We start from the raw sequence: 24771 nt of genomic DNA, 5'->3' as shown, positions 1-24771 counted from the left end.
TGGTTGTAGCAATTATAGTATGAACGATAGTGGAAACATTACATAAGTGTTTATGTAATTCACAACTTTATTAGCTATCTTCAGGTCTACAATATATAAGTGGTTTCTAATATTTTCATCAAAAGCTTGTGAATTGAAATAAAACAAATGGAAGGAAAAAAACCTCACTCATGTCTTATGAGTAGTGTTCAGGATTCTAATAGTTATTTAATTTTGAATAATTAGTTAAACATAATATATTTGTATACAATGAATACTGTGATTCAAAAGTTTGATTTAATAAACATGGTATTTACATTAGAATTACTTTCAATAAGTACTTTTCTGAAGGATTATCTAATCATAAGGGTTAACATAAACATTCAAACCTTAATTATTTTTCCATTAAAAATATATTATAGCAGCACAACTAGTTGTAAAGTATTTAATTTGTTGAATGGTTAGAATATTAACAAGTATGAGTTTCTGACAGAATTTTCTTTCACTTGATTAAGAAATAAGGGCCAGGCTTTCTTACATGCCCATTTTTAATTGGAAAATGTTGAAAAAAAAATTTTCCTTTTAGTATGATTTACAATGTTCTTGAAAACATAACTACTGAAACACCTTGTGCCAAAAACTAGCACTCAGACTACATTGTCGTATTCTTCCACTTTGACAAAGATAACTGTGTATTCCACGTGTTCTCCTTTACCAGATTACGTACATTGTATCTAGAATAAAAAGGCAAAAAACAAACAAATTGTAAGAAGGTTCTTCTTTCTGCTGCCTTTTTTTGTGATATTTCAGCTGCTGACTTTGTTTACCATCCATTCTAAAAATACAAATATGAAACCCTTCACCAAAATGCACATTACCTCTGTATGTTAGCAAACACAGGCATAGAAATGCATGTGATCTCCTTTACATTTCTATAGTAAATCCTGCTATAGCAGGCTCATAAGAATAGCTATCTTGTATTAGACTACTTCTATAGATCATAAACTTTTATCATAATAAGGCATTATACTAAGTGGAAAGCATATATAAGGAGTTGAATTAAAATGGTGATCTAATTTATGTGAATCTCACCATGTCCCCAATTATCTGTTTTTATAAATAGATCCCTAATTAATGCTCACAGATTTAGTTTTGTAATTTATCAGTCATTTAAACCTAAAACAACCACAACTCACACCATTTGAATGTTAGTTATACAGTTAAAGATATACACCTGTTATGCAATTTCACTTTTAAGGGCTTTTTCTGCATGTAAGTGAGTTGATTTGTGGCTAATATATTCCACGTCCACCCTACCTTAATCATCTGAACCTGGTGAAAACTAAATATGGCAGGAAAAGCATGATGCACTCTTTATATTCCCCTCTGAAGCAAAACTGAAGTAAAGGATAACATGTAAAAAAAAAAAAAAAAAAAGTCCCTGACTGGTGTGTATAACAATACAACAAAATGATAATCTGAATATCTACACTAGATATAAGAGTAAAGGAGATCAATCACATGCTTAAACAAAACTAATTTTATTACAAGCTCCCAATGGACATACCCTAAATATCTCTTGATATTCTGTGTCTGGGGTATGTTCAAATCAAAATGTATATTCCCTCCTAGGTTGATTTTAGACTTTAATCTGTTTATTTACTCAAAAAATTTGTGATAATTGTCTCAAAGATAGACAACTGCAAAGGAGAACACAAGTTCAGGGCAACAGTTATTTTAAATATTTTTATATGTGAAAAAAGTAATGAGACATTCAGCTAACAAATTTTCAAAACATAAATAATTACTATTTAATTGCAAGAAAGGCTTGAGTCATACTTATAATTTTTGTGTTTGTTTTATTGCTTTGTTATTAAATTTTTCTCCTGGCAACATATTACCTTTAACTCCCCACCATTGTTTATTTCCTTGGTTTGCTGGGAAAAATTTAACACACATTCAACATGTGTTTGGAAAGTGAAGTTCATCCTGCTAATCAGTGATGATCACTTTTCAAATTAATTAATATACACATACTTAACTGGTGAGAATATATTTATTCCTAAATGGTTAATTACCAGAAAACAAAATTATCATTAGTATTATTCTCTGTTCCTTATAGATATAAAACCACAATAAAATTAAACATATAAAATATGTATTACTCACAACAGAATTAAGACATTTTACCTATATTTCAAAAGATAATAATAAAAACGTTGAACCCATATAACTATAAATGGCCTGCATTAAAATGATTTCCAATGAAGAAATGTTTTGTTGATATAACTGCATCATAAGATAATATTGTATATTCCACTGAAATAAGGTACACACACTGACACCTTTTAAATTATTTTTATTTTTTAAGAAAACGTTAAAAGTACAATTTGTGTGATCTCTTAATTGCAGGATGGCTATATGATGGTACAGGCTCCTATGACCCTGGATTCTATGTCTCAGGAGTTATGATAGCCATAAGTGGGTTGATGATGTTTTTTATACCTTGCATTCAGAAGTTCCAGAAATTTCCTACCCAAACAAGTGGTCAAGTACAGAGAGTTTGAGAAGTTATTTGATATCCATTTAAAATTAAACTTTTTATCACAAATCTGTGTATGTATTTTTCTGACATACTGAAACAAATTCAAATAGAATTTTCAAATAGAAAAATTAAGGACTAGAAACATTCTAATACAAGCTATAATAAATATTTACTTTTGAACACCTTCTAAAAAAGCATTTCTTCTCATCCTTACTCTTAATACTAAATAAAAATTCTAGTTATTCACTTATCTTTTGTATACCATCATGTCATTTTGGGAATTTTTATTTTCTAAATATTTTATCATTACAAAAATAATAATATACACGTTATTTTTTATTATCAGTATATTTAATTTCAAACAAATTTCTCAAAGGAATGTATAAAGTCAGCAAGAACCTAGTAACTTCCTAAGAAATATGCAAACTCCTTAAGTGTTTATGTGTCTTTGAAACTATTGCACTTCTAGAATTTAAAAAAACAAAGTGAAATTTTAATCTACAAGATTTTTTGAAAGCTGTTTATTCCCGACACCTCCATAAAATTGCTTTTATTTCAAATATCCCCATTATTTTTTTTTTTCATAAGCCACCCATTGATTTGTTGTAGTAATGTGTCTGAAAACATTTTACATTGATCCAGTAAACTGCATTTACCAATGTTTCTTTCTTTGCAAGTTTGGTCCAAATCTCAACTTTGTCAAAAAATGAAATATTCATGTTCTGTATCTGTCTTTCAGTTTTAAACTTTTTTTATTTTCAATTTATATATGGATGCTATCCAAATTTGTTTTAGTCAAGATGTGTCTAACAAGTTATATTTATGCCTTCTTCTCCAATATAACTTTAGATAAATTAGAGTATAACACGTATTAGCATTTGTTTGGAGAACATTTATGGGGGAGGAGAAACTGTGTTACCAGAAATATACTGCTTTGAAGAATGTAGTTTTAAGTAATTATTTCAAGACAACTTTTGTTGACTAAACAGCAGAAAGTATTTTACAACTTGCATATATCAGTCAGGTAAAACGTGTTTGTCCATTATCTAAGTCTTTCAGAATTGGAAACTGAATATTATGTATGTTATTGTTTATCTATCCCATTTTTCCAATAAAGGATGATTATGTTTTCATCAATATTTATCTAACTTTGTAGAATTATAAGCTTCTTTGCTCAGGCAGGTTGTTTCTGTGATTATATTTTTGGTAATACCTCTTTGCAAAAAAATGAAATGTATGTAATATTATCATATAAACTTGAAAACATACAAAGCAAAATATTTCAATAAGCATTGTGGGATAACTTTAATCTCTTTGTTTTTGTAGAATTAATAACAGATCTAAAAGAACTTAAAAAAAACAAAACAGGTAAAAGTGTTGGCGACCAAAAATTAATATTATTCTGATGCTCAACAAATATTTTTTTTTTTCTTCAGTCAGTTCAGGAGTAGCAGCAATAGAAACTGCTATGATGAAATTAATCTGTTTTTGTTCTTATTCCATTATTATATACTTTGGTGCTTATAGTACATTGTGTTGATACAGTCTGCATTTTATTGTATAGTCCCATTACCTGCAATGCATCTTGTATGTTAAATGCTCATTTTTGGTCAAAATACAAAACCTTAAAATTGTGCAAGTTGAATATCTGGGAATTTAAGTAGAATAATAGCTTTAGTTATTTCATATTATTTTAGATGTCTGTTTTCTAAATTATGTCACCAATAAATAATCCAATTTTTTTTTCAATAAAAGAATAATTGTATAAATAAAATACTTCTGTTCTTTGCTACTTACTGCACATGTTGTGTTTGATTTTTCTCTGCAGCCATGGTTAGTATGTATAATGAGAGTTATTTTTCAGATAATAAAGTAGCATTAACTATAATATTTTAACCCTAGAAAAAATTAATGTAGATTTTATTTTTAACAAATGCACAGAAAAGTAATTAACACAAATCTGAAGATGTTATATTTATAAGATTATAACTTCAGTTATAATACATTATACATGTATATACATTATTACTATTTACAAATAAGAATTTAAATTTAGTTTTCTTAAACATTGAACAGCAGAAAGAAAGGAAAAAAGCAGTAAAGGAAACAATTATCTTTTCTAGTTACAACCTTTGTTCTTGGTTACTGCTTCTCATAGAATGCTAGGCTTTAAGAAATTTTACACACAGGGTATGAAACACAATGTTTTATAGGTTTTGTGTGTGTATTTATATATATTAATAACCAAACAATAATAAATTACTATATCATTACCACAGAAATCCATTATAATTTATCAGTTGTAGTAATGCTGTGTGTAGGTAATAAATAAAAAGCAAATAAATTTCAAGCAGGCAAAAAAACTGAACTTACCAGCACAAAGGTTTGTTTTGAAAGAAAGAAATAATGTCATTATATTTGAACGTGGCTGGCAAAACCACTTATAGGGCATTGAGTTTTCAGTTGGTTATTCACATATATACAGAATTAAATGTATATTAGTCAGTTCCCAAAAATTGAAGGAGGTAAGTAAAGCCACTGTTTTTGATTCAGTGCATCAGTAATATCTCATCATACAGAAAAGATAGATTTTTTATTTTATATTGTAGCTTTTAAATATTAATAATTTGTGTTTCTAATTCATACAACACTATATTTTGTATTTTGACATCATAAACATCCAATTTGAACCAGTGCTTCATTCAACATACCATGCAACACACAAAAATCAATGTTTAGGTGCATTTTTTAAATATTTACTAATGAATAAAGAAATTAAATAATACATAATATAAAAATTTCGATCATACTGTTTAGTTTGATACCAAACTTAATGACAAAATTCATAAAATAGTAGTTGAAAAAAATTTGAAATACAAATCAACAAATGAGATGACATGGCCTTTGACTAGTGACCCATCATGATAGGGTTAAGGAATCCAACATAGTTGAAAACTTTAAAAAATTACATTTATTTGTGAGAGTTGCTTCAGAGCAGCTTTGAACTTACTTTTGTTCAGTATAAGATGTTTATTTTTTCATATCAGTATATACAAGTAAACAGGAATCATACTGGTATACATGTACATATCAACAAAACAAAAGATTGAAAACATTTCTTATGATAATTATAACTTTTTTTTTTCTCTATGTCAAGTGTTATTCCAGATCATCATCATCAAACAGGTCATCAAAACCTGAAAACATGGATAAAAGTTAGTATTAGTAACTAATGGAAAGATCATATACATTATATAAATGTATATAAATTTATATTTGAGGAGATGTGCAGGATACATTTTACAGATTTCCTTTCATGGGTCATACAAGTAAACAGAATTACTGAGGTAGATGTTACTAAACCAAAAAAAGAATGTTTAGAAGTTCAGACAAGCATGAACTTTCTGCTATCAACCCAAAACATAGATTCTGATAAATGTGTATTCATTTGCAGTAATCATTTTCAAAAACATTACTCCAAATTACAAAAATACAGTTATTTGTATCAAGAATTTATTAATAAAGGACAAAAAAGTAAACTAACATTTGCCTTTTGGAAGCAATACATAAATGTCTTCAGACTTTGGTTCCATTACACTGCAACTACAAGTATGCCAGACTGGGACAGCCATCTTAAATACTTTAGGGTAATTCTGTGCTATGCCTCTGTATATAAACCAATGTATATAAACAGCACCAATGGGGACCCATGTGCATCTAAGAAATGTTGCTCTTTCCTGAAACTACTCCTAGTATTAGCCTCTAATTTGAAGCAGGAAAATATGTAGTAACAATATCAACATCAAGGAAATTCAACAGCATCTGGTTTGATCTCAGCCTTGGACAACCTGTAGTAAAGGACTTGCAGTCAAAGTAAGAAGGTATAATGTTTAGCAGGCAACAAAAGGTACTTAACAGCACATGAATGTAGTTCTATACTCAAAAACTTCAAAATAAGGTGTGACTTGAAGACTGTAGAGGAAAGTGTCCATTCTAAAACAAAGGCACCTGCTCCTTTGATGGATGATATAGACATTAATAAGATATTGCCAGTAATAATTTATCACCTCAATACTAGAAATAAACAACCTTATAATACCAAATTATTTTTTTCTATAACTGAACACTCAGTGTTTCACTTTACAGCTTCTACAAGAGTGTTGCACTAAAACACAAACCATAACTGGCTGAACAGAGCTTCAAATGGTTTAAATAGTAATTTTTAATCGAATATTTGACATGCATTTTGACACCATGCATTAGAAATATTAAGTTGTAAATTTTACTATGATGCAAATTTTTTTAAAAACTTGAAAAAACACTGGTAAATGAGGAAAAAAAAATTCAAAAGATAACAAAAAACTAAACATTTACATACAACACTTCTAACTGATGAAGCTATCTCCAAGAAAATAAAAACCAAATCAACAAATCTGAAATGCCAATTAAAGTTATGAAACAGCCACATCAACCATAAAAAACCAACTTTCAAAATCTCAGCAGAGTACCCTACAATGTAATCAAGCCCATTGTCTTACAAAAACATGTTTGTAATTGAAAAATGGATGTCTTATCTCAAATGTTATTTACCAACTTACATGTAACATCTACCATTATATGTACATAGGAGAAACTGGAAGAACCCTACACTGAAGAATCAACAACATAAAATAAATGCAACTGCAGATCACATTTTAACTAATCATGTACAAGTAACACCTGACTTGAAACTACCACTGTCCACACAAATCCTCACTAAAGCCACAAAGAAATTAGATATGTATTACTTTTGCAGTCCATACTTGCTAAATTTAAATTGTGATAAGAAAGGACTAGAATCATTGACAAATATTGCTACAGAAGTAATCAGTCCAACTAATGTTGCATAGGATTTACTAAATGCTCTCAAGTTTAGAGAAAGACCACAACTGATTTGGTAGAAGAATGTCTGAATATCAGCTCAACACCAAACAGTGTACCAATCAAAAGGCTAAAACCAATGTCTTTGCCACCATTTACAGAAATAACAGTAAATAACAAGTAAAAGTTAACTCTATAGAATCAGATAATGGACTTTTCAGAATGTTAGTAGTAATTTCCAAATATAGAAATGTCAATCTTTAGCATTTATTCTAGTATGAACTGTCTAGTGTTCCACTAGCCATAGCAGAAGAGAATGGACCATTATTCAAAAGTAACAAACACCAGACCATGAGATATACAGTGTATGAGGCATCATCATCTTTGTCTTCCAAAGACTTTATGACCAATATAAAAGACAAGAATCTGGTAGTATTCACAGGCCAAATGGTATAAGTTCAGAAAATTTCAACAAGAGTCAGTATAAACACATTTGGAGAACTTCTTGAAGACCTTAAAATATTCATAACATCTGTTTTTGTTGAAAGCAATATTGTCCATATTTTATCTCATAGGTACAATCTAGAAGTCTGTAAAAGCAGACGGGAAAAAGGCATGGAAATATGGAAAGATCATCACAAACAATTTATTCATAACAGCAAATTTTGTCATGAAATGTGAATAAGTATCTTATAAATCCAAACAACAAGGACAAGAAGGTTTCAGAATCATGAAAGAGTTGTTTTGATTACTCATAACAGAGTTGAGAAATTGAATGACATGTATTCAACACTAAAGGAAGCAGACTCCTGATTAATGATAAACATTACTGATTCAAAAATTACATTTATCACACACAGTAATATGGTCTCCTAATAAAGATGTTCTGAGTTTTGGAACATACTATACTAAGAAAATATGTATTCAAATGTTGTTCAAGACAGGTACAAAAAAGAATCAAAATTTATTCTCATACATTCTATTGTGACAAAACTAGACATGCACTCTCTACTTATACCTTTCCATACTTTAACTGGGTGTAATAATGCTAATTTTAAGGGAAAAGGCAAGAAGAAGGTCCTGGATATGATTAGAAATAACAAGAGAAAAAAAAATTTTTTTTAGTTGACTGATAACATAACAAATGCTTACGAAAAATGTGTTTACATATTATACTAGCTAAACACTGGCATTGAAGACATTAACACTTTACAATATGACATGTTCTGTGAGAAGCTAGTAATAAATCAAAGTTTGCCATCTTGCAGAAGTAGCCTTTTGCAATGTATTAAGAAAAAACTACCAAAGTGTTGTTTGAAAAAGATCTCTAATGGCAAGGACACAGTTTGATGGACCATGTAAAATAGCTGTAGATCAGAAAATTATTTGAAACTAGAATTCATGACTCAAGAGTCAGCACAAAAAAAAAAAGCAGAACTGATGATGTTTAAGTATTGTCAATCAAAACAAAATAGGAACAAAGGGATGGTTTCAAAGATGTTTGGTATAGAGATGGTACTTCCAGTTTAGAGTATCCAACTTCTTCAGACAACTTCAAGAAAGATCAAACGTGGGAATGGTAATGTGCCATGAAGGAATGGGTCAAACACCAGATGTGGAAATGTCATCCAGTGCCAGACCCAATTAAATCACGTTCTCCCAGATATGGATGCCAAAATGTGGAGTAACTAACCATCTACCTCTAAATAGAACAGCCTTCCAAGGACAGAAACCACAATCTCAGCTGGGATGTTGTGGCAAGGATTACAGTTTAGCAGTGTATTGCAGGAAAAATTGCAAATGTTGAAGATAAAGAGTTGATTCATGAAACTCATCATACAAACTCTGGGCCAACAAAGTGTGGAATTCCTCCATGCAGAGCCAGATTCCCTGATGGTGAATGGGGTCCAGCATCGTAAGTGACAAGAACCTGGCTGAACTGTAAACTAGAAACCTGTAATCAAGTTTTAATCTTATGATGGCACAATAGATCTTCAACACACAACACTAATCTGCTCCTCAAGAGAGGGCACAGAGAATTTTCAGTGTCCTGGCACACCTGACACGAAGTTGCTGAATGTGTGGGATAAACATCAGCTTGCAATCAAAAGAAAGTCCCAGAAACATCTTTAGCACCACAGGAATAATAACTTCACTGAGCCAAAGCTCTGGATGAGGATGTATTTCTCACTGGTAGCAAAACTGCATGCAAACAGGTTTTGAAGAAGAGAAGTAAAACTGTTTGCAATGGTCCAATGCACAAGATGATTGAGGGCAGTCTGAAGCTGCTGCTCTATTAATCTCATGTTTGATGACCAAAACAAAGCACAAAAGTTATCAACATAGAGACTGTTTGCAACAGCCAGATGATGCTGATGAGAGATGGTGTTGATCTTAATACTGAAAAGTGTGACACTCAAAACACAGCCCTGAGGGACTTGGAGATTCCTGTTAAAATGAAAGTGTAGAAACCACATGGATCTGGAAATGCCTGGAGAATAAAAATTTCTGAATAACAACTGATAAATGGCCATGCAAACCATAGGAGTGGATGTCTGTACCTCTATATAATGTCATAATCCTTCTCATGATCAAAGAAGATGGAAACTAGAAGTTCTTTCATGAGAAAGGCTTTCCTATTTGATGTTTCACAATCAAGAGGAGGTTATTTGACCCCAAGAACTGAATGACATCAGCACTGACCATTTTCTCCAAGACTTTACACAGACAGCTCATCAAGGCAACAGGTCAAGAGTTCATTAGCATCTTTGGATCCTTCCTAGTCTTAGAAAAGGGTAGTATATTAGACTGACACCAAGCATCAGGAAAGATCTTCTGCTGCCAAATCTAATTAAAAACAACCACAAGAATAGAAAGGCAAGAGATAAATTTAACAACATCTCATAATGAATGTCTTTGGGTCTGAGCAATGTAGTGTTAGACCAATGAAGAATGATCATCAGTTCCTTCCCTCCTAAAAGGAAAGTAGCAATCTCTCATCCCAATAACTGTGGAGCTGGTGGAACTAGAGATGTTGGACATTATTTTATTTCTACAGTCCTTTTAGATTTGATATCTGACCTGCTGAGTGTGGGTATAGGCCCACTGATAAACTATGCAGTTAGAGAGAAGGGGATACAATCAGAAGATATTTCATGACTATTTTGGATTGTGTAACAGTGATATGTTCAGGGAAAGGAAAATCCATAGGAAAACATTCAATGCCAACTAACCCCACCCACCATGTAGCTTTACAAGGCAACCTGAAAGTACAGACCCTTCTCTGGGAGGTCCTCTCACCACGTATGGAAATCCATGTTGAGAGGTTTTCAGGTTGGCCATGACACCTTGCTCCAGGTTTGCCTGCAAACCAACCCTGTACATATAAACTGTGTAAAAAGTGTATCAATATTCAAATAAATGATGTATAATACCACAGATCACGAAACATAAGCTCTAATAGGCTGTTATATGTGTTGAAATGTCACAATTGATAAGAGTAACACACTGGCTTAGATTGAGCAAAATACACAATTTAACTTTATCCTATGAATAAAACCTTATAGTCACAATACGATTACACATTTCCTACTTTGAGCCTGTGCTGAGCCAATTAAGAATTAACAGTTTATAATGAGTATCATTCTTATTGTAACACTCCAACACACTAATTTTCAACAGTGAAGTTTGTTACATACAAAATAATATTTTTAACAATATAGTCATACCTCTTTACAAAAGTTCATAAACTATTCTAACCATAAGATTAAATCTTTATATTTCCACAAACACATACATTTTAAGTTAGGAACTTCTGTAAAAAACCCGTTTCTAATTAATTCAAAATAATGGAAGTACATGATGCTGAGAAAAAAATATTACGGTACTACACATAACTGACTTTAATGGTGTGACTAAAAAATTATTTTACCTCAAAACATGACAGCACAATATCAGCTAAAGCTACTTACTGTTGTAAAATTCAGCATGAACAGACTTTTCATTAGCTGCTAAATCCATTAAGAGCCCACTGGAACCTCCTGCCTATTCAAACAAATAGTAGGAGTACATTTTGACACCACAATTAATTTTATGGAATTTCCATGTTAATGTAATATCACTATACACACAACACAAATATATGTAGCCACTAAATATTCTATGCACATTTTAGCTCTATTTGAACTGGAAAATATAAAACCTTAAATCACATGAAATACACTTGTTTCTTTATCACTGAGAGTTGGGTACTATACAAGTTTGTCATTCAAATCATTTGCCACAATCTATAAATTATTCTTTTATTGTAAAACATTTCTTTCATCATTTTCACAAAAGGAACAGCAAATGTATTTTTTCAAATATATCCAAATACTAATTTTTCTTTTGTTTTAAAACACTGATAGCAAGCCCTTTTCAATTATTCATGAAACATTATACAGTTAAAGAAGAAATGAATATACAAATATTAAAATGTTTCACTTTACAAATCATAGGCATAGGGATAAATACTTGGTGGGTGTAAATAAAAACTGAATTAGCTTTATAAGTATGTTTTAGTGTTATATGCATAATTCATGGGACAAAATATCCAGGTTCACATCACAATTTGTGAATCAGAAGAACCCAAGTTGTGAATCACTTTCCTCTTAGTATAATGTGCAAATCATGCCTTTTTTGTATGTTGTCTTCAACATACACAACTCCCACAACACAACAAAAGTGCCTTGATGTTTCATCATCTTTTCAACATTGTGCTACAGGTCATTACATAGATCTGGAAAAATCAGGTGCTCCTTCAATCTCTTCTTCCTTTCTGAACTGTTGTTAATGTTTGGCTTGAATATGGTAATTTGCATGCTGGTTATTCTATTTGATTTGTAGGTTATGGTATTCTTTCCCTTTCAGAAACATGTCTATGAATTTTGTCAGATTTCTATTATTGAGTAAGAATATAATTAGTTTGTTTTATAGTCTCGAGTAGTTTTGTTCTGTGAGGTTTGTATTACTGTATAGTAATATTATGTATGGTAGTAACGGTGTGAGATGTTGTTTGGCTAGTTATGAAAACCATGATACAATCATCTTGATTTTGTGGGTTTTTGTATTGTTTGATGAATTCAAAGAAAATGTTTTCACTGCATCCATAATTAGGTTTGCTATTTGTTCATAATGTGTTTGGATTGTATGTTGGTCCTATTGTTGTGAAGTAATGCTATTTGATTGAGGTTGTGTTTCCTTCATTTGTTTATGCATTCCTTGATTTTGTGTTTGTGTGCATGCTACCTACGTATGTATACAAGTTGTAGTCTATACATAAGTGATTCTTGTTTCTGTAGTTTTTGGTTTTGGTAGTATGGTATTTTTCTCAACTTCTGTGTACCTATTTCATTTAGACTTGAATTGTTTTGCATATTAAATATTTGGTGTTCTTATACTTAGAACAACCCTTGTAATATGGTGGCAGATGTAGCATTTTGGTTCTATGTATTCTTTAGGGTAATCTGAATTTAAGCATGGGAGAGCTACATGTACACATCTTGTGGTGTTTTGACTGCAGATGTTTTTGGGTTTTCAATTGTAAATCTCTAATACCACAGAAAGAACCTTCCAATATCATGTTCTTGATATCTTGTGGTTCATGTGTGAATAATTTAATCATATTTGTGTTTTATTGAAGATAATTCATTCTGTTCTTGTATAATTTGTTTCTGAGTGCAAGTTAATTTTCAGTTTGTTCTACTGTAATGCTTGTGTGGATATCCTTTATTACAAAGAATTTAACATTTGGTTGTGTTCCAGAAATATGTACTGTGATATTCCTGGGTGCAAAAGCATCTTTGAGCTATTTTTTAAAAAGATGGTAAAAGTCAGCAGCTAATGTCCCTCTCACAAGGACACCACACCACTGGCAAGTCATTTCACTGCCACAAGTTTTATTTCCAATTTACATCCTTTGATTTATAGCAGCACCTTGTGGCTCTTTTAAAATGCCAGGAATACCTTGATTTATAATAAAATATTTTGGTAGTCGTCTATGTGTTTCCTTTTCATGAGATGTTGTGGCTAGGTTTTGTGTTTTTTGTTTGTGTTGCTTTTTTTGATATAACTTGTATAAAATTATTTTCTTCATCATGTATCTTTATTGTTCTTAGTGATGGTATTTGTATCTCTTTAAGTAATTCTTTTTTTTTTTGCATTAGTGTATTTTCATGTACTTTCTGTTCTGCAAATCATGTTTGTGTTTCAGTTGTTTCCATGTTTATGTTTGCCCTTGCTGTTTTGTTTTTACTGTGCTTTGATCTTTTTCTCTTTAATACGCTGTGTCGTGCATAGTCCTTTTTTGTTATTAATACCAGATATTAAAGTTGAGGGTGTAATTTATACATTTGGCTATTTCACTGTCAGATACAAAAGACTGTTTGTGTAGGTAGTATTATACTTATTTAATTTACTTTGTGGTTGGTAGGTTTGGTGTTTTATGGTGCACAGCAACCAGGCGAACCTGTTAAAACTAGGCTATCTGGTAAAAATATAAAATTAAAGTAAGATTATTAAAATTCATAAAAGGAAATTGAGGTAAAACAAAACAAACTAATTTTTGAATTAAAAACATAAATCACATTAAATCCAATTTTTCTATCTAGTCTACAGTGGTAAGACGAAAACTACAGTAACACAAGCTGTAAAGGACTTTCTGTAGCATAACTGTAATTATATATAAATCAAAAAACTTAAATAGCATTAAAGAAATAAATGGCCTTTAAAAAACTAAAAACATTTCTAGGGTAGACAGTGTCACCATCTCAAATAACACTGTCTAACATTATGAATAAACCTTGGGACAAAACATGTTTAAAATGGTGCCATCGTTGAGAATAATAACAACAACAGGACAGTGAAATTTAGCTTATTGTGCTTCGAGTGTCACAGAGACAACACGTTGGTGCATCAGTCCCAAATAAAAGAAAACTATGAGTTAAAAAACTGTAACCAGTGCATAGTCTAATTAGGACAACTTTCTCTTTCCGATCCTCACGGAAGCAAGACGACCAAAGTCCAATAGAGGGTTTTATTTGGAAAAGCTTATTTTCACATTGTTCACTCCAAGTTGACTGGTAACTGGCACAGAGTTGAGCCTTGAATACAGGACCTTAGTCCATGTATGGAACAGACACAGCAGTGATAGTGCCAGAGCAGACAGATTTAGCTGATGTGTTGACAAGCCCATTCCTGCAAATACCAACATGGCATGGTATCCAAAAAAACTAGATACAAGTAGATTTTAAAGAGAAATTGGCCAATTGGTTTTGAATATCAGCGAGACCAGGTTGAGAACTAATGTGAAGTGATTCCAGGGCCAGTAGAGATCTAAGTGAGTCTGTGTAAATAGTGCAATTTGAGTTCTGCTTAGCTTCTATGTGATCCAAGGCAAGAGAAATGGCATACAGTTCAGCAGTGAACACAGAAGCTGTAGAGGGGATTCTGCACACAACCATCGAACCACAACAAAGCCCAGAGTCACCTAATTTCAAACCACATATAAAAACAGGAATGGAAATGTGGTTCGAAAAATGCTCAGCAAATAACAGACAGTGCTTCCAATCAGGAGTGTCTGCTTTTCTCAGATGACTTAAAGAAAGGTCACATTTGGGGATAGTAATTAGCCATGGTGGGATGGGCTGACCTGTAGATACAGCAAAGTTATCCAAAGACAAATCCAATTCATCCAACTGCGCCTGGATACGAAGGCCAATAGGAGCAATGGCAGTTCATCTGTTATGAAAAAGCATGACCTATCAATGAAGGAAAACACAACCCCATGTGGGATTCTGTGGCAGGATCAAAGTTTCAAAGCATACAGTAAAGACAGTTGCAAACAGCAGAAATATAGAGGAGGTTCATGAGACTATGTATAGAAAGCCCCCGGTGCAGAGTAGAAGTCCCTGATGTTGAATCTGGTCTATCATCTTCAAGGCCAAGGTTCTGGCATAGCCACAGATGAGTAACCCATAGTCCAGTTTCGACCAAATAAGAGCATGATATATCTTTAGCACAGAACATTGATTGACTCCTCAAGCAGTGGAAGAGAGGACATGGAGGATGTTCAGGGCTCTTGTACATTTGACTCATAGCTGCTTGATGTGAGGTATAAAGGTCAGCTTACAGTTAAAGATGGAAAAGAACAGGAAAGTGTCAAAGCCAAATGAATTTGGAATTGCCTGCCCATTAAAACATTTTTAATAAAAATTGGCAAATGACCACGTAACCCACATAAATGAAAGTCTCACAAAATGCCATACCTCCATATAGTATCATAAGCCTTCTCAATGCCAAGGAATACTGATACAAGATATCATTTGAGAAAGGCTTCTCTGATTGATGTTTCAAGTCATATCAGGTGGTCCATGGCACAGCGTTGTCGTCGGAACCCACACTGGGTGGGCAAGAGGAGGTTGTTTAATTCGAGGAACCAAACAACATGAACATTAGCCATCCCCTCTAAGGTCTTACAAAGACAGCTCATCAAAACAATTGGACAGTAGTTTGAAGGAATCTTGGGATCCTTCCCAGGCTTAGAGAAAGATAGGACAATGGCCTGGTGCCAGGCATCAGGAAAAACATTCTCGTGTCAGCCAGATCCTGTTAACAACAATCAGAAGAATAGCAAAAGATGCAGAATATAGGTGGTGCAGCATCTCATAGTGTACATCCTCAGGTCCAACCAATATTCTGCCAGTTTGAGTTCCACCAGCGTAAACAGGCAATTATATTCACAGAGACAATCAGCTTGAAAGAAAAAAGGTGACCACTCTGCCAGAGTCTTTATTGCTAAAAAGGTAGAGGTGAAGCATAAGTTCTACATACCTGGCAAAAGCTTTCACTAAGAGTATCGGTGATGTTCTGGGTATTAGGTACTTCCTGGCCATTACAGAGCAAGATCGAGAGAGGGACAGAATTATATTGCCCACTGACCTTTCAAATCTTGTCCCATATGACTTTGGAACTGGTGGTAGAAGATATGTTGGTTATAAACTTAATCCAAGATTTCTGCTGGCTTTGGCGTCTTACTCAATGAGTCTGTACACGAGCCTGCTGGAAAGAGATGCGGTTCTAGAGTATGAGACACCTGCAAAAAGTATCCCAGGTCCGTTTTTGAGTCTTCTGTGCCATGTGACAGGCAGGATTCCACTATGAACAAGGATATCATGGAAAACATGCAGTTGTTTTAGGAATGCATTAAGCAGCTGCCTGTATAATACAGTCAGTACTACTGCTGCCACACAGTCATCTATTAATGGCTTACAGACAATGGTAGGATAAAGTTCTGCAAAAGCAGTGAAAGAGGGCCAGTTGGCTTGAACCAGCTTCCATCTGGGCACGTGGGTCGGGTGGCATCAACTGCAGTCAGTCTTTCTCAAAATTATAGGAAAATGATCACTGCCTCATGGGTTATTGTCAACCTTCAATGAAAAATGGGAGAACAGTGAAGGAGAGCAAATTGAGAGATCAATAGCAGTAAAGAACTAAGTGCAAGAAAATAATTATAAAAACCAGTATTGAAAAGAGAAAGGTTGTGATCGGAGAGCATACACTCTATGAAGCAACCCTTCCCATCAATATGAGCACTTCCCCCAGAGGGGATGATGCCCATGAAAGTTCCCAGGATTAAAAAGAGAGATGGCAACTGTTCAATGAGAGCATCAAGATCTGACTGATCATAGGTCTCTTCAGGCAACAAGCAGAAAGAACAAACAGTGATAGTATGACCCAAGGAAACAGCCTCCAAGGGTGTGTCGAGTGGCAAAGACAGGGTTAGCACATGCTGACCAACCAACAGTGCTACCCCTCCATACACTCATCCTGTCATTTCTGTATAAAGAAAACTGCTGAAAGGTAACTGTATCAACAGGTTTCAGAAATGTTTCCTGTAAGGAAAGACATACAGGATGGTAGGAAGCAACCAGTGCTTAGATGTCACCTAGATTAGAATGTAAACCTCGACAGTTCCATTGTATCAAGGTGATCATTGATACAGTTCAACATTACAGATATCAGTATATAGTACACAGTTCCTTTCCCCCCTCCCCATTGATACAGTTCAACATTACAGATGTCATGTTATTCAAAGCAGTAAAATTTTGTGCCTTGGTAGATCTTAGTTGTCATCATTTGTCAGCACCTTTGAAGTCCAGTTTGAAAACCACCAAGCAGGTGGTTTCCTTAACCTATTATCTTGCTGGTATTTGAAGGTAGTTATGTGTTGTTGTTACATGTGCCATATGTGTTGATATGAGAAGCTTGTATCTAAATTTGGATATGTAAACAAAATAATTTACACAAAGTTGATTCTTACTTTGGCTATAATGGAATATTATATTCTTGAGTTACTTCTAGTGGCAAGCTATTCAACTTTCCTCACCACCTCTGGTGTGCCACTGGTAGAGTATTTTGATTTATTCTTTGCATGAATCAGGTCTTCCTTCTTTTTCTCTTTTTTTTCCATTGAAACAGTTCAACATTAGAGATATTACAGATATCATGTAATTCAAAGCACTAAGTTTTTGTGCCTTGAATATATGTATAACATTAGGAAAGAAGGACAAAACTTCATGCCATAAAGTCCTGTTACGTAGCCCAAATGAAAAAGGTCAAATTTTAGGCATTGCTTATGAAACATTTGTGTGGTCACAGTCCACACAAAAGGCCAGAAGCAAGTTGTATGGATGGTCAAATTTTTAGCACTAATTATATGCACCCCTGTGTAGAGTTTACATGAATATCTTTTTTAAACTAAATGAAACAAATACATAAAAATTTGCTAAAATAAGCAAGATGTATTGTTCACATTTAACAAAAAATTAATAACATAATATCTCCCTAAGGAGCCAAATTTTACTGACAAAATACAGCAGAAACATTAAAAATTAGCAAATTCTCATGCCTTTCTAAACTTTAAAAAAAGGATAATAATAGTAATTGTCAACTGTAACCATCACTGTAAACAGAGCTTATATAAAAAGTTTTATATGTTCCCTGTTAATTTCTTTAATTTAGCTAAGTATATGTAGTCTAGTGTTTTTCTTCAAGAATGAATACTTAATTTAAAATAAAAAACTGTCGTACTATAGTGAAAAATTCAGGTGTTTTAATACAGAAGTGGCATAACAAATATGGCTGATACTACAGAACAAATAAGGTACAGTAATTAACCAGCTGTTCCATTAATTAATTAGTAATTAAAAAACAAAAAAACAAATGTTAACAAAACAATTATGTTGAAGTAAAAGAGAAGTGTTTGGTCTGTCCAAAGTACTGTAAAATTAAATCATATGCACAAAGCTAAATTTAGCTGGTATCATGAAAAATATTCCAATGAAAGCACCACAAAATGGCAAATAAATTTTCATTAATTAAAAATCATTATCTAAAGTACAAGTTATACATGGCTTAATTTCTTTAAACATTTATCATTTCATACAATTATTATTTTTTCCAACTTAAGCAGATAAATGATATTTTTATTCTACATAAAAATAGGCCAATGTTGAATCTTGACAAATTAAGAAGCAAGAAGATTCTGAAGTACAAACAATCTGTACATAAATCTAAGGAATAATTCCATCTAGTCATAACAAGAAAGCTAATCCCATTACCTTACTTTTTTACTCAATACTAAGAGAACATTTTGAATTGCTTATTTGAATGCATATATATAATTCTAAAGAGGTAAAAATAAATTCACCCACACAAAAATCAGTTATTTTTAATTCTCAAAATTTATGTTTTAGGTTTCAGAGGCCTGTTCATATTTACTGATTTTCTAAACGAACTTCTTACAGGTGTACAGTTGCAACATTAAACCGGTCTTTGCAATAATCCAAAAATGCATGTCCATTTCACACTAACTTGAGGAAAAATGTTTTTGATAATTAAAATTGAAATACTGTTGTTTTTTGTGGTTATTGAGATAAATGTAATAGTTTTATATTTTTACACGACATTACATAAATACTTTGTTCTTTTGCAGCTTGATATACTTAAACTTTCAATTTTGTTGTACAAATTTACTGAATGTAGGTAAAAAAATTTCAAAAATTATAGAATTATCCTTTATTAACTGCTAAGCAAACCAATCTACTTATTTCAACAAATGCCCATTGTCCCTAGTTACACATCATTGATCTTGTATCTTCCATAAAGACCTAAGAAGTAATAAGTATATTGCTATTGGTATCCATAAGAACCCTGAAGAACAATTTTCATGGTGTTTAATTCCTAATCAGTATTATTTTAAATGTTTTTACTATTTAGTATAGCATACTCATAAAAGAAAAAAAAAAAATGGATATTTTTTATGAAGTATTTCAGATGGACAAAAACTTCTATTCAGAGTTAACCAGAAACGTTCACTGAATTTTGTGGCACTTGAGCAGAAAAACAAATTATCTTAAAAACTCATTAGCATAAGCCTTTGGAGGGAAACTTAATAATTAGAATTTATGTAAACTTTAATTCATATTTAAAAACATGGCTAGATTTAAGCAATTTAATCACTTACCAATGAGCAGTAACTATTCCAAGAATTAGTCAATCAAAATTAAAATTAAGTCAGTTGTCAAGAAAATAATTTAAATATTGAAATTAGAATTTCTAATTAATATTTTTTATTATTCCAATTATTCAAGTAATTGAAAAACTTGTGTTTCTTCATTATTAAGCACAAAGCTTAAGAGACAATTCATGTTCTGCCCAATTTCAGCCTTCAAGTCTCTTTTTTTACTTCAAATTTGTTTAACTTTGATGATTCGAGGGTCTTGATTTTGACTCTCACTGCCACCAAATTCACTTGACCTATCTTTGTTATGGCTACGTTGATAAGACTGTGTGCCTCCACTGTTACTAATTTTTAACTGGTAACTAAAGAGAATACAACTGTCTGACACCCCATTTTTTTATTTTCTATGCTTGTTCATACCACGATTAAAGCAACACTGTACTACTAATGTAATTGAAAATAATTAATTAATAGGGATATTGATTATTTGATTAACAAATAGCATTAAATGCTAAGTTCTACACACAGCAATCAAACAAGTATAATTAACTTAAAATTCACAACAATGGCTTATGAAGCAGTAGGTAAATGAAACCAACTTACAAGTGCTTAAAAATTTATTTTTTTTCATTAAAAACAAAAAAATTATTCAAACCAAGATGTGAATAAATGGATTTATGTGATTTTGTTCTTACCTCCTCTATGTCCATATATGGTCCAGCTCCTTCAGGGAACATTTCATCAACAGCAACAGTACCAGGTTTCATGGTTTAGTATGTAACAAGAAAACCTTTGAAACAAATGTACTAATACAATGTAAGTACTGCATATTATTATACCTTCTGCTGTTATTATAAAGAAGTATACTACACATTCTCACACCTTCAGCAAAAATGGCAAATTTTCAAAGCATATTAGACCATAAGGCAGATCTGACAAAAAGTTGTGAATATATGGACCCAGACTTTTTCTAAGATGTAGTTTTCAGCAGATAAGAAAAATTTGTACAAAGAAAAGAAACAAACATTCTAAATTCTAATGAACAATATGCCTTGGTAAATAGTTTTAACTACTATAAATTATGATAATCATCTCCAAGTTTACACAAAACAAAGTTAGTGTTAATACCATCATGGTGTTAGTCCTCAAAAAATTTAACTTTATCAAGCTTTTCCTTGTTATAACTCCCTACCACTTTTTGTATATATTAAAAAAAGATGGGTGCAAATTTATCTTATAACAGCCTAGTATATTTCAAAATAATTAGAATAAATATAATGACTTCATCATGCAATAATATCTGCTCTCCTGATATTACTACAATTTTTAAGTCAGGATACTATTGCAAACCTTATAGACTAACATTCTCAAAGCTCCACTATCAAAGGTCTCTTATAAAAGTAACTATTTTGTTATTAATTTTTGTATGGATTGTACAGTTCCTATTTCACTTAAGTAAAATTATACTTACAGACATGAATTATAAAATTTAAAATTAGCATAATCAAAGCAATAATGCACCAGCAAAATAAATGCAATAACTGAACAGCCTGCAGGTGGATTAGATGCAAGAAATAGTAATGACTTTGAATAAAACATCTGGCATGCATGCATAGATGGATGCTATTTGGACATTCAGGAATGTGACAGAGTACAATAGGGGGAAAAAAAAAAGTAGTCTGTGATCAACTATGATTATAACATGGTTATGAATTTTACAATTTTGCTATTAATAAAAAACAAAACACTGCCTAACAACTGGGCCAATATGATGATTACCGTCAAATAAAAAACTAGAAAATTAGAGATCCAAAGTTGTTGAATAATGAAATTTTCTGATCAATTAATTATAAGTCTTATTAAGCAATTACGCTGAATTGATTGATTATCTACACACAAAAGTTAAATAGTTAGAATAATAAAATACAGCAATAATCAGAAACAATTTCAATTACTCGGTTATTTTCATTGGTCGTGACACGAATCAATTATGCTGAAAAATCTTTAATTAATCAAAACTACTAAGGACAAGTTGTAATGGCAATATTTTGATTAGTTGATTACTTTCATGACATTAGTAAATGTAATCATAATTTTGATTATCTGATGTGAATAGATGTAACCGATTATATCAGTTAATCAAGTTACACACCTTTATGGGTCTTCATATCAAAGATGTGGGCAATTATAAAGTACTGTCTTGATATAAATATATTACAGTCTATTCGAATAGTCATCACATAGGACAGATCTTAAGATATAGCTAAATGAAATCTGGGACATGTTTTGAAAGTATTAGATTAAACAAGCACAAGACATTTCAATATAGTCTTGTACTTTTAGTGTTAGTTTGTTCAAATACATAACAGCTGTCCATTGATGTCATTATTTTTTACTACATTGTAATGTCCTTAGATAGTATTAATTTTTCCTAGATAAACATGTTAACAATTATTAAAATTTTGTTCCAATTTTGTCATTTCATCAAAAAGTACTAACAGTAGTGACATACAGAAACCACATACAAAGCCTTATATTTCATAATGAATGTTTACATTATAGTTGAATATAATGTGATTGGTTGGTGAGCTTATGTCTTACACTTCCTTTTTATTGCTTGAAAAATTTTTGTTCTCCAAAATTCACAAGTTATTTCACAAAACTAATTTTTAATTCAAATTTCATTCATGAACAGTTTTTCAGAACATTTTTTATTTCCAAGTAAACAAAATAGCCAGTAAACCTTTTTGGGCCTATTAAGGTTTAACCACAATGCTATGGTTACATTTTGAGTATGGATCTGAAGGTCCAAAGTTTCAGCCTGAAATACGTCACTGAACACACACATAGTGCATTTTTCAGTTAACCAACAGTACGCATTATAAAAGTCAATCCCATTATTAGACTAAGAGTAGCCACACTGGCAGAAGGTGTTGCCAAGTGGTTGTTCTTTCTTAGGTCAGTAACTCTAATACTCATTCAAGTTAGGTGTGACTATGACTGAACCTTGGACTACAAGTTAAAGACTAACTTGGAAATTTAACACAAATGTTATATAAGATATTCTTGTGAACTGAAAGCCTAAAGAAGGACTGTTCATAAATGAAAATTAAAAATTGACTTTGCAAAATAATTTATAAGAGAATAAAAGGTAAGCATAAGATATACTATACAGACCTACCAACCAATTTTTAAGCCTTTATAGTCATGGTATAATTTACTTTGGGACATAGAACTTACACACAGTTTATTTATTTATGAGTATTCAATAAATCTATATCACACTCTATTTATTTACATGTATACAGTATCACCGTTAGTGTTATATGTTCTAAAATAGTACTGAAGTAAATATTTGTTAAAAAAAAAATTAGTTGTTCATTATTTTCTGCATGATGTATTTAACAATATATCTTGGAAAAAGGGATATGTGTATAGATTTTTGAAGTCTTTGGAATAAAAAACAATCTCTAATTTAAGAGAGCCATATTTTTAAGCAAATGCAAAAGAAACGTTCAGAGATGAATAATGTGTATGTATAAAATTCACAAGAAAAAACTTATGTTAATAATTCAATTGTCTTTTTTTCTCTTAGCTTTCTGTACTTATTTTATTACTAAGGTACATTGCACTTATTTCAATTACATTTGCAACACAATTTACATACAACATAAAATATTGTATGAATGCTTTTACACATCCCAAAAATAAAACTAACAGAAGGTAAATGCAATGTACGCTTGCATTAAGTTTAATTTAATAAAACACAACCAAATGGCACAGTTTCAGTTTGGTAACTCGTAGTCGTTATCTTGTATGAACGTGAAAAATCACTTACGTCACTGCTTCATTGTGTTGACTTTAATTACACTTGTAAAAACTTGGGGCCCTTTGCTATAGTGCTAAATTTGGCAGGAACTGTCAATATTGCCCGATTATTAGTGAGAAAGTAACATTCACAAGTTTCTGTTTCCTAATCACACTTCAGTGTAACTTGAGTATGATTCTGAAAGTAAATATCTAGAATAAGGGATAAAAGTTAAAAATTAAATTGAAGGTCATGATAAATAGCAGTAATGGTTGTAGTTATTCAAGTTTTGCTAGCATTGTAACATGATAGGGATTTAACTAAACTTTCAAGATTACCGCTGAGCCATCTGGGTGGCATGAAATTTAAATTTTAAATATGAAGCTTAAAAGTATCTATGAAAACAAAAATTTAGTAATGGCTATTTTTTCATTTTTCAAATGTTTGAAGATGCGCATTCCAAAATCACGCTAATATTTTTATCAAATTATTTAAAGATTAACAAATGAATAGAACACCACACCTTTCCAACAAACCAGTTCTACTTCGCATCAAACTACTTTTTCGCTGTCAATGATATAAATTAACACGCCCTCTTACGATGTCTAGAACAATTTCATAATATGTATCTCTGGACGGCTGGTATGGGTAGTAACACTTTCACTAATATTTATGGAAAATGACCTAATAAGGTCTTAACATTGTTCTCTTTTTTATTAGCGAAAGTTTTAATACCCATACCAGCCGTCCTAAAACACATTTTAACTTCAAGTGGGTTTCTCATCATCACGGATTTCATAATATATTTATTAGTTATTTTAATCACAGGCAACTTCAATATAGAAGTAAAGACATTCTAGATATTTTAAATTGGTGTAACTTTCAAGTTTAATTTCTATCAGCCAGCATTATAATTCATTTTAAGGGCCGTATAAATTATAATGAATATACTGTGAATTTATTTGTTGTTTGATGTTGTTGCTTGTTTGTTTGTTTTGGAATTTCGCACAAAGCTACTCG

General features: G+C 31.7%; 2 protein-coding genes across 7 annotated transcripts in view; one reads left to right on the top strand and one right to left on the bottom strand.

The window, feature by feature from the left end:
* Window positions 1–4317, top strand: part of LOC143240501 (monocarboxylate transporter 5-like) — a 50714-nt gene extending 46397 nt beyond the window's left edge. For both annotated transcript variants that reach the window (XM_076483019.1, XM_076483020.1), the window contains exon 7: window positions 2392–4317. In XM_076483019.1, coding sequence (XP_076339134.1) covers window positions 2392–2546 — 155 coding nt within the window. In that variant the 3' untranslated portion in view covers window positions 2547–4317. The remainder of the gene's footprint in view (window positions 1–2391) is intronic.
* LOC143240502 (COP9 signalosome complex subunit 9) lies at window positions 437–24425 on the bottom strand. 5 transcript variants are annotated; one of them, XM_076483025.1, is made up of 5 exons: window positions 24275–24425; window positions 23782–23963; window positions 20639–20733; window positions 11356–11428; window positions 437–713 (listed from the first exon to the last, which is right to left on the bottom strand). In XM_076483025.1, the coding sequence occupies exons 3-5, from the start codon at window positions 20708–20710 to the stop codon at window positions 691–693; spliced, it is 168 nt and encodes a 55-aa protein (XP_076339140.1). In that variant the 5' UTR covers window positions 20711–20733; window positions 23782–23963; window positions 24275–24425; the 3' UTR covers window positions 437–690. The 5 variants fall into 5 exon arrangements, with proteins under 5 accessions (XP_076339140.1, XP_076339139.1, XP_076339136.1 ...); XM_076483024.1 differs by lacking the exon at window positions 437–713 and adding an exon at window positions 5535–5721 and having other exon boundaries at window positions 20639–20749; window positions 24275–24421; XM_076483021.1 differs by lacking the exon at window positions 437–713 and adding an exon at window positions 5535–5721 and having other exon boundaries at window positions 24275–24419.
* Window positions 24426–24771: the final 346 nt, after the last annotated feature.

The sequence above is a fragment of the Tachypleus tridentatus genome, chromosome 13, assembly GCF_004210375.1.
Source record: "Tachypleus tridentatus isolate NWPU-2018 chromosome 13, ASM421037v1, whole genome shotgun sequence".
Taxonomy (NCBI): domain Eukaryota; kingdom Metazoa; phylum Arthropoda; class Merostomata; order Xiphosura; family Limulidae; genus Tachypleus; species Tachypleus tridentatus.
Note: the sequence above shows the minus strand (reverse complement) of the source record. Positions and strands in the feature narration are given on the sequence as shown.

What these genes read in the sequence shown, in the direction of transcription:
- LOC143240502 (XM_076483024.1), bottom strand. Translation starts at nt 20,710, where the DNA reads ATGAAACCTGGTACTGTTGCTGTTGATGAAATGTTCCCTGAAGGAGCT. An exon ending in CATATATGGACATAGAGGAG is followed by an intron (nt 11,429 to 20,638) that starts GTAAGAACAAAA and finishes TTGTTTGAATAG; the next exon opens with GCAGGAGGTTCCAGTGGGCT. An exon ending in TCATGCTGAATTTTACAACA is followed by an intron (nt 5,722 to 11,355) that starts GTAAGTAGCTTT and finishes CCATGTTTTCAG; the next exon opens with GTTTTGATGACCTGTTTGAT.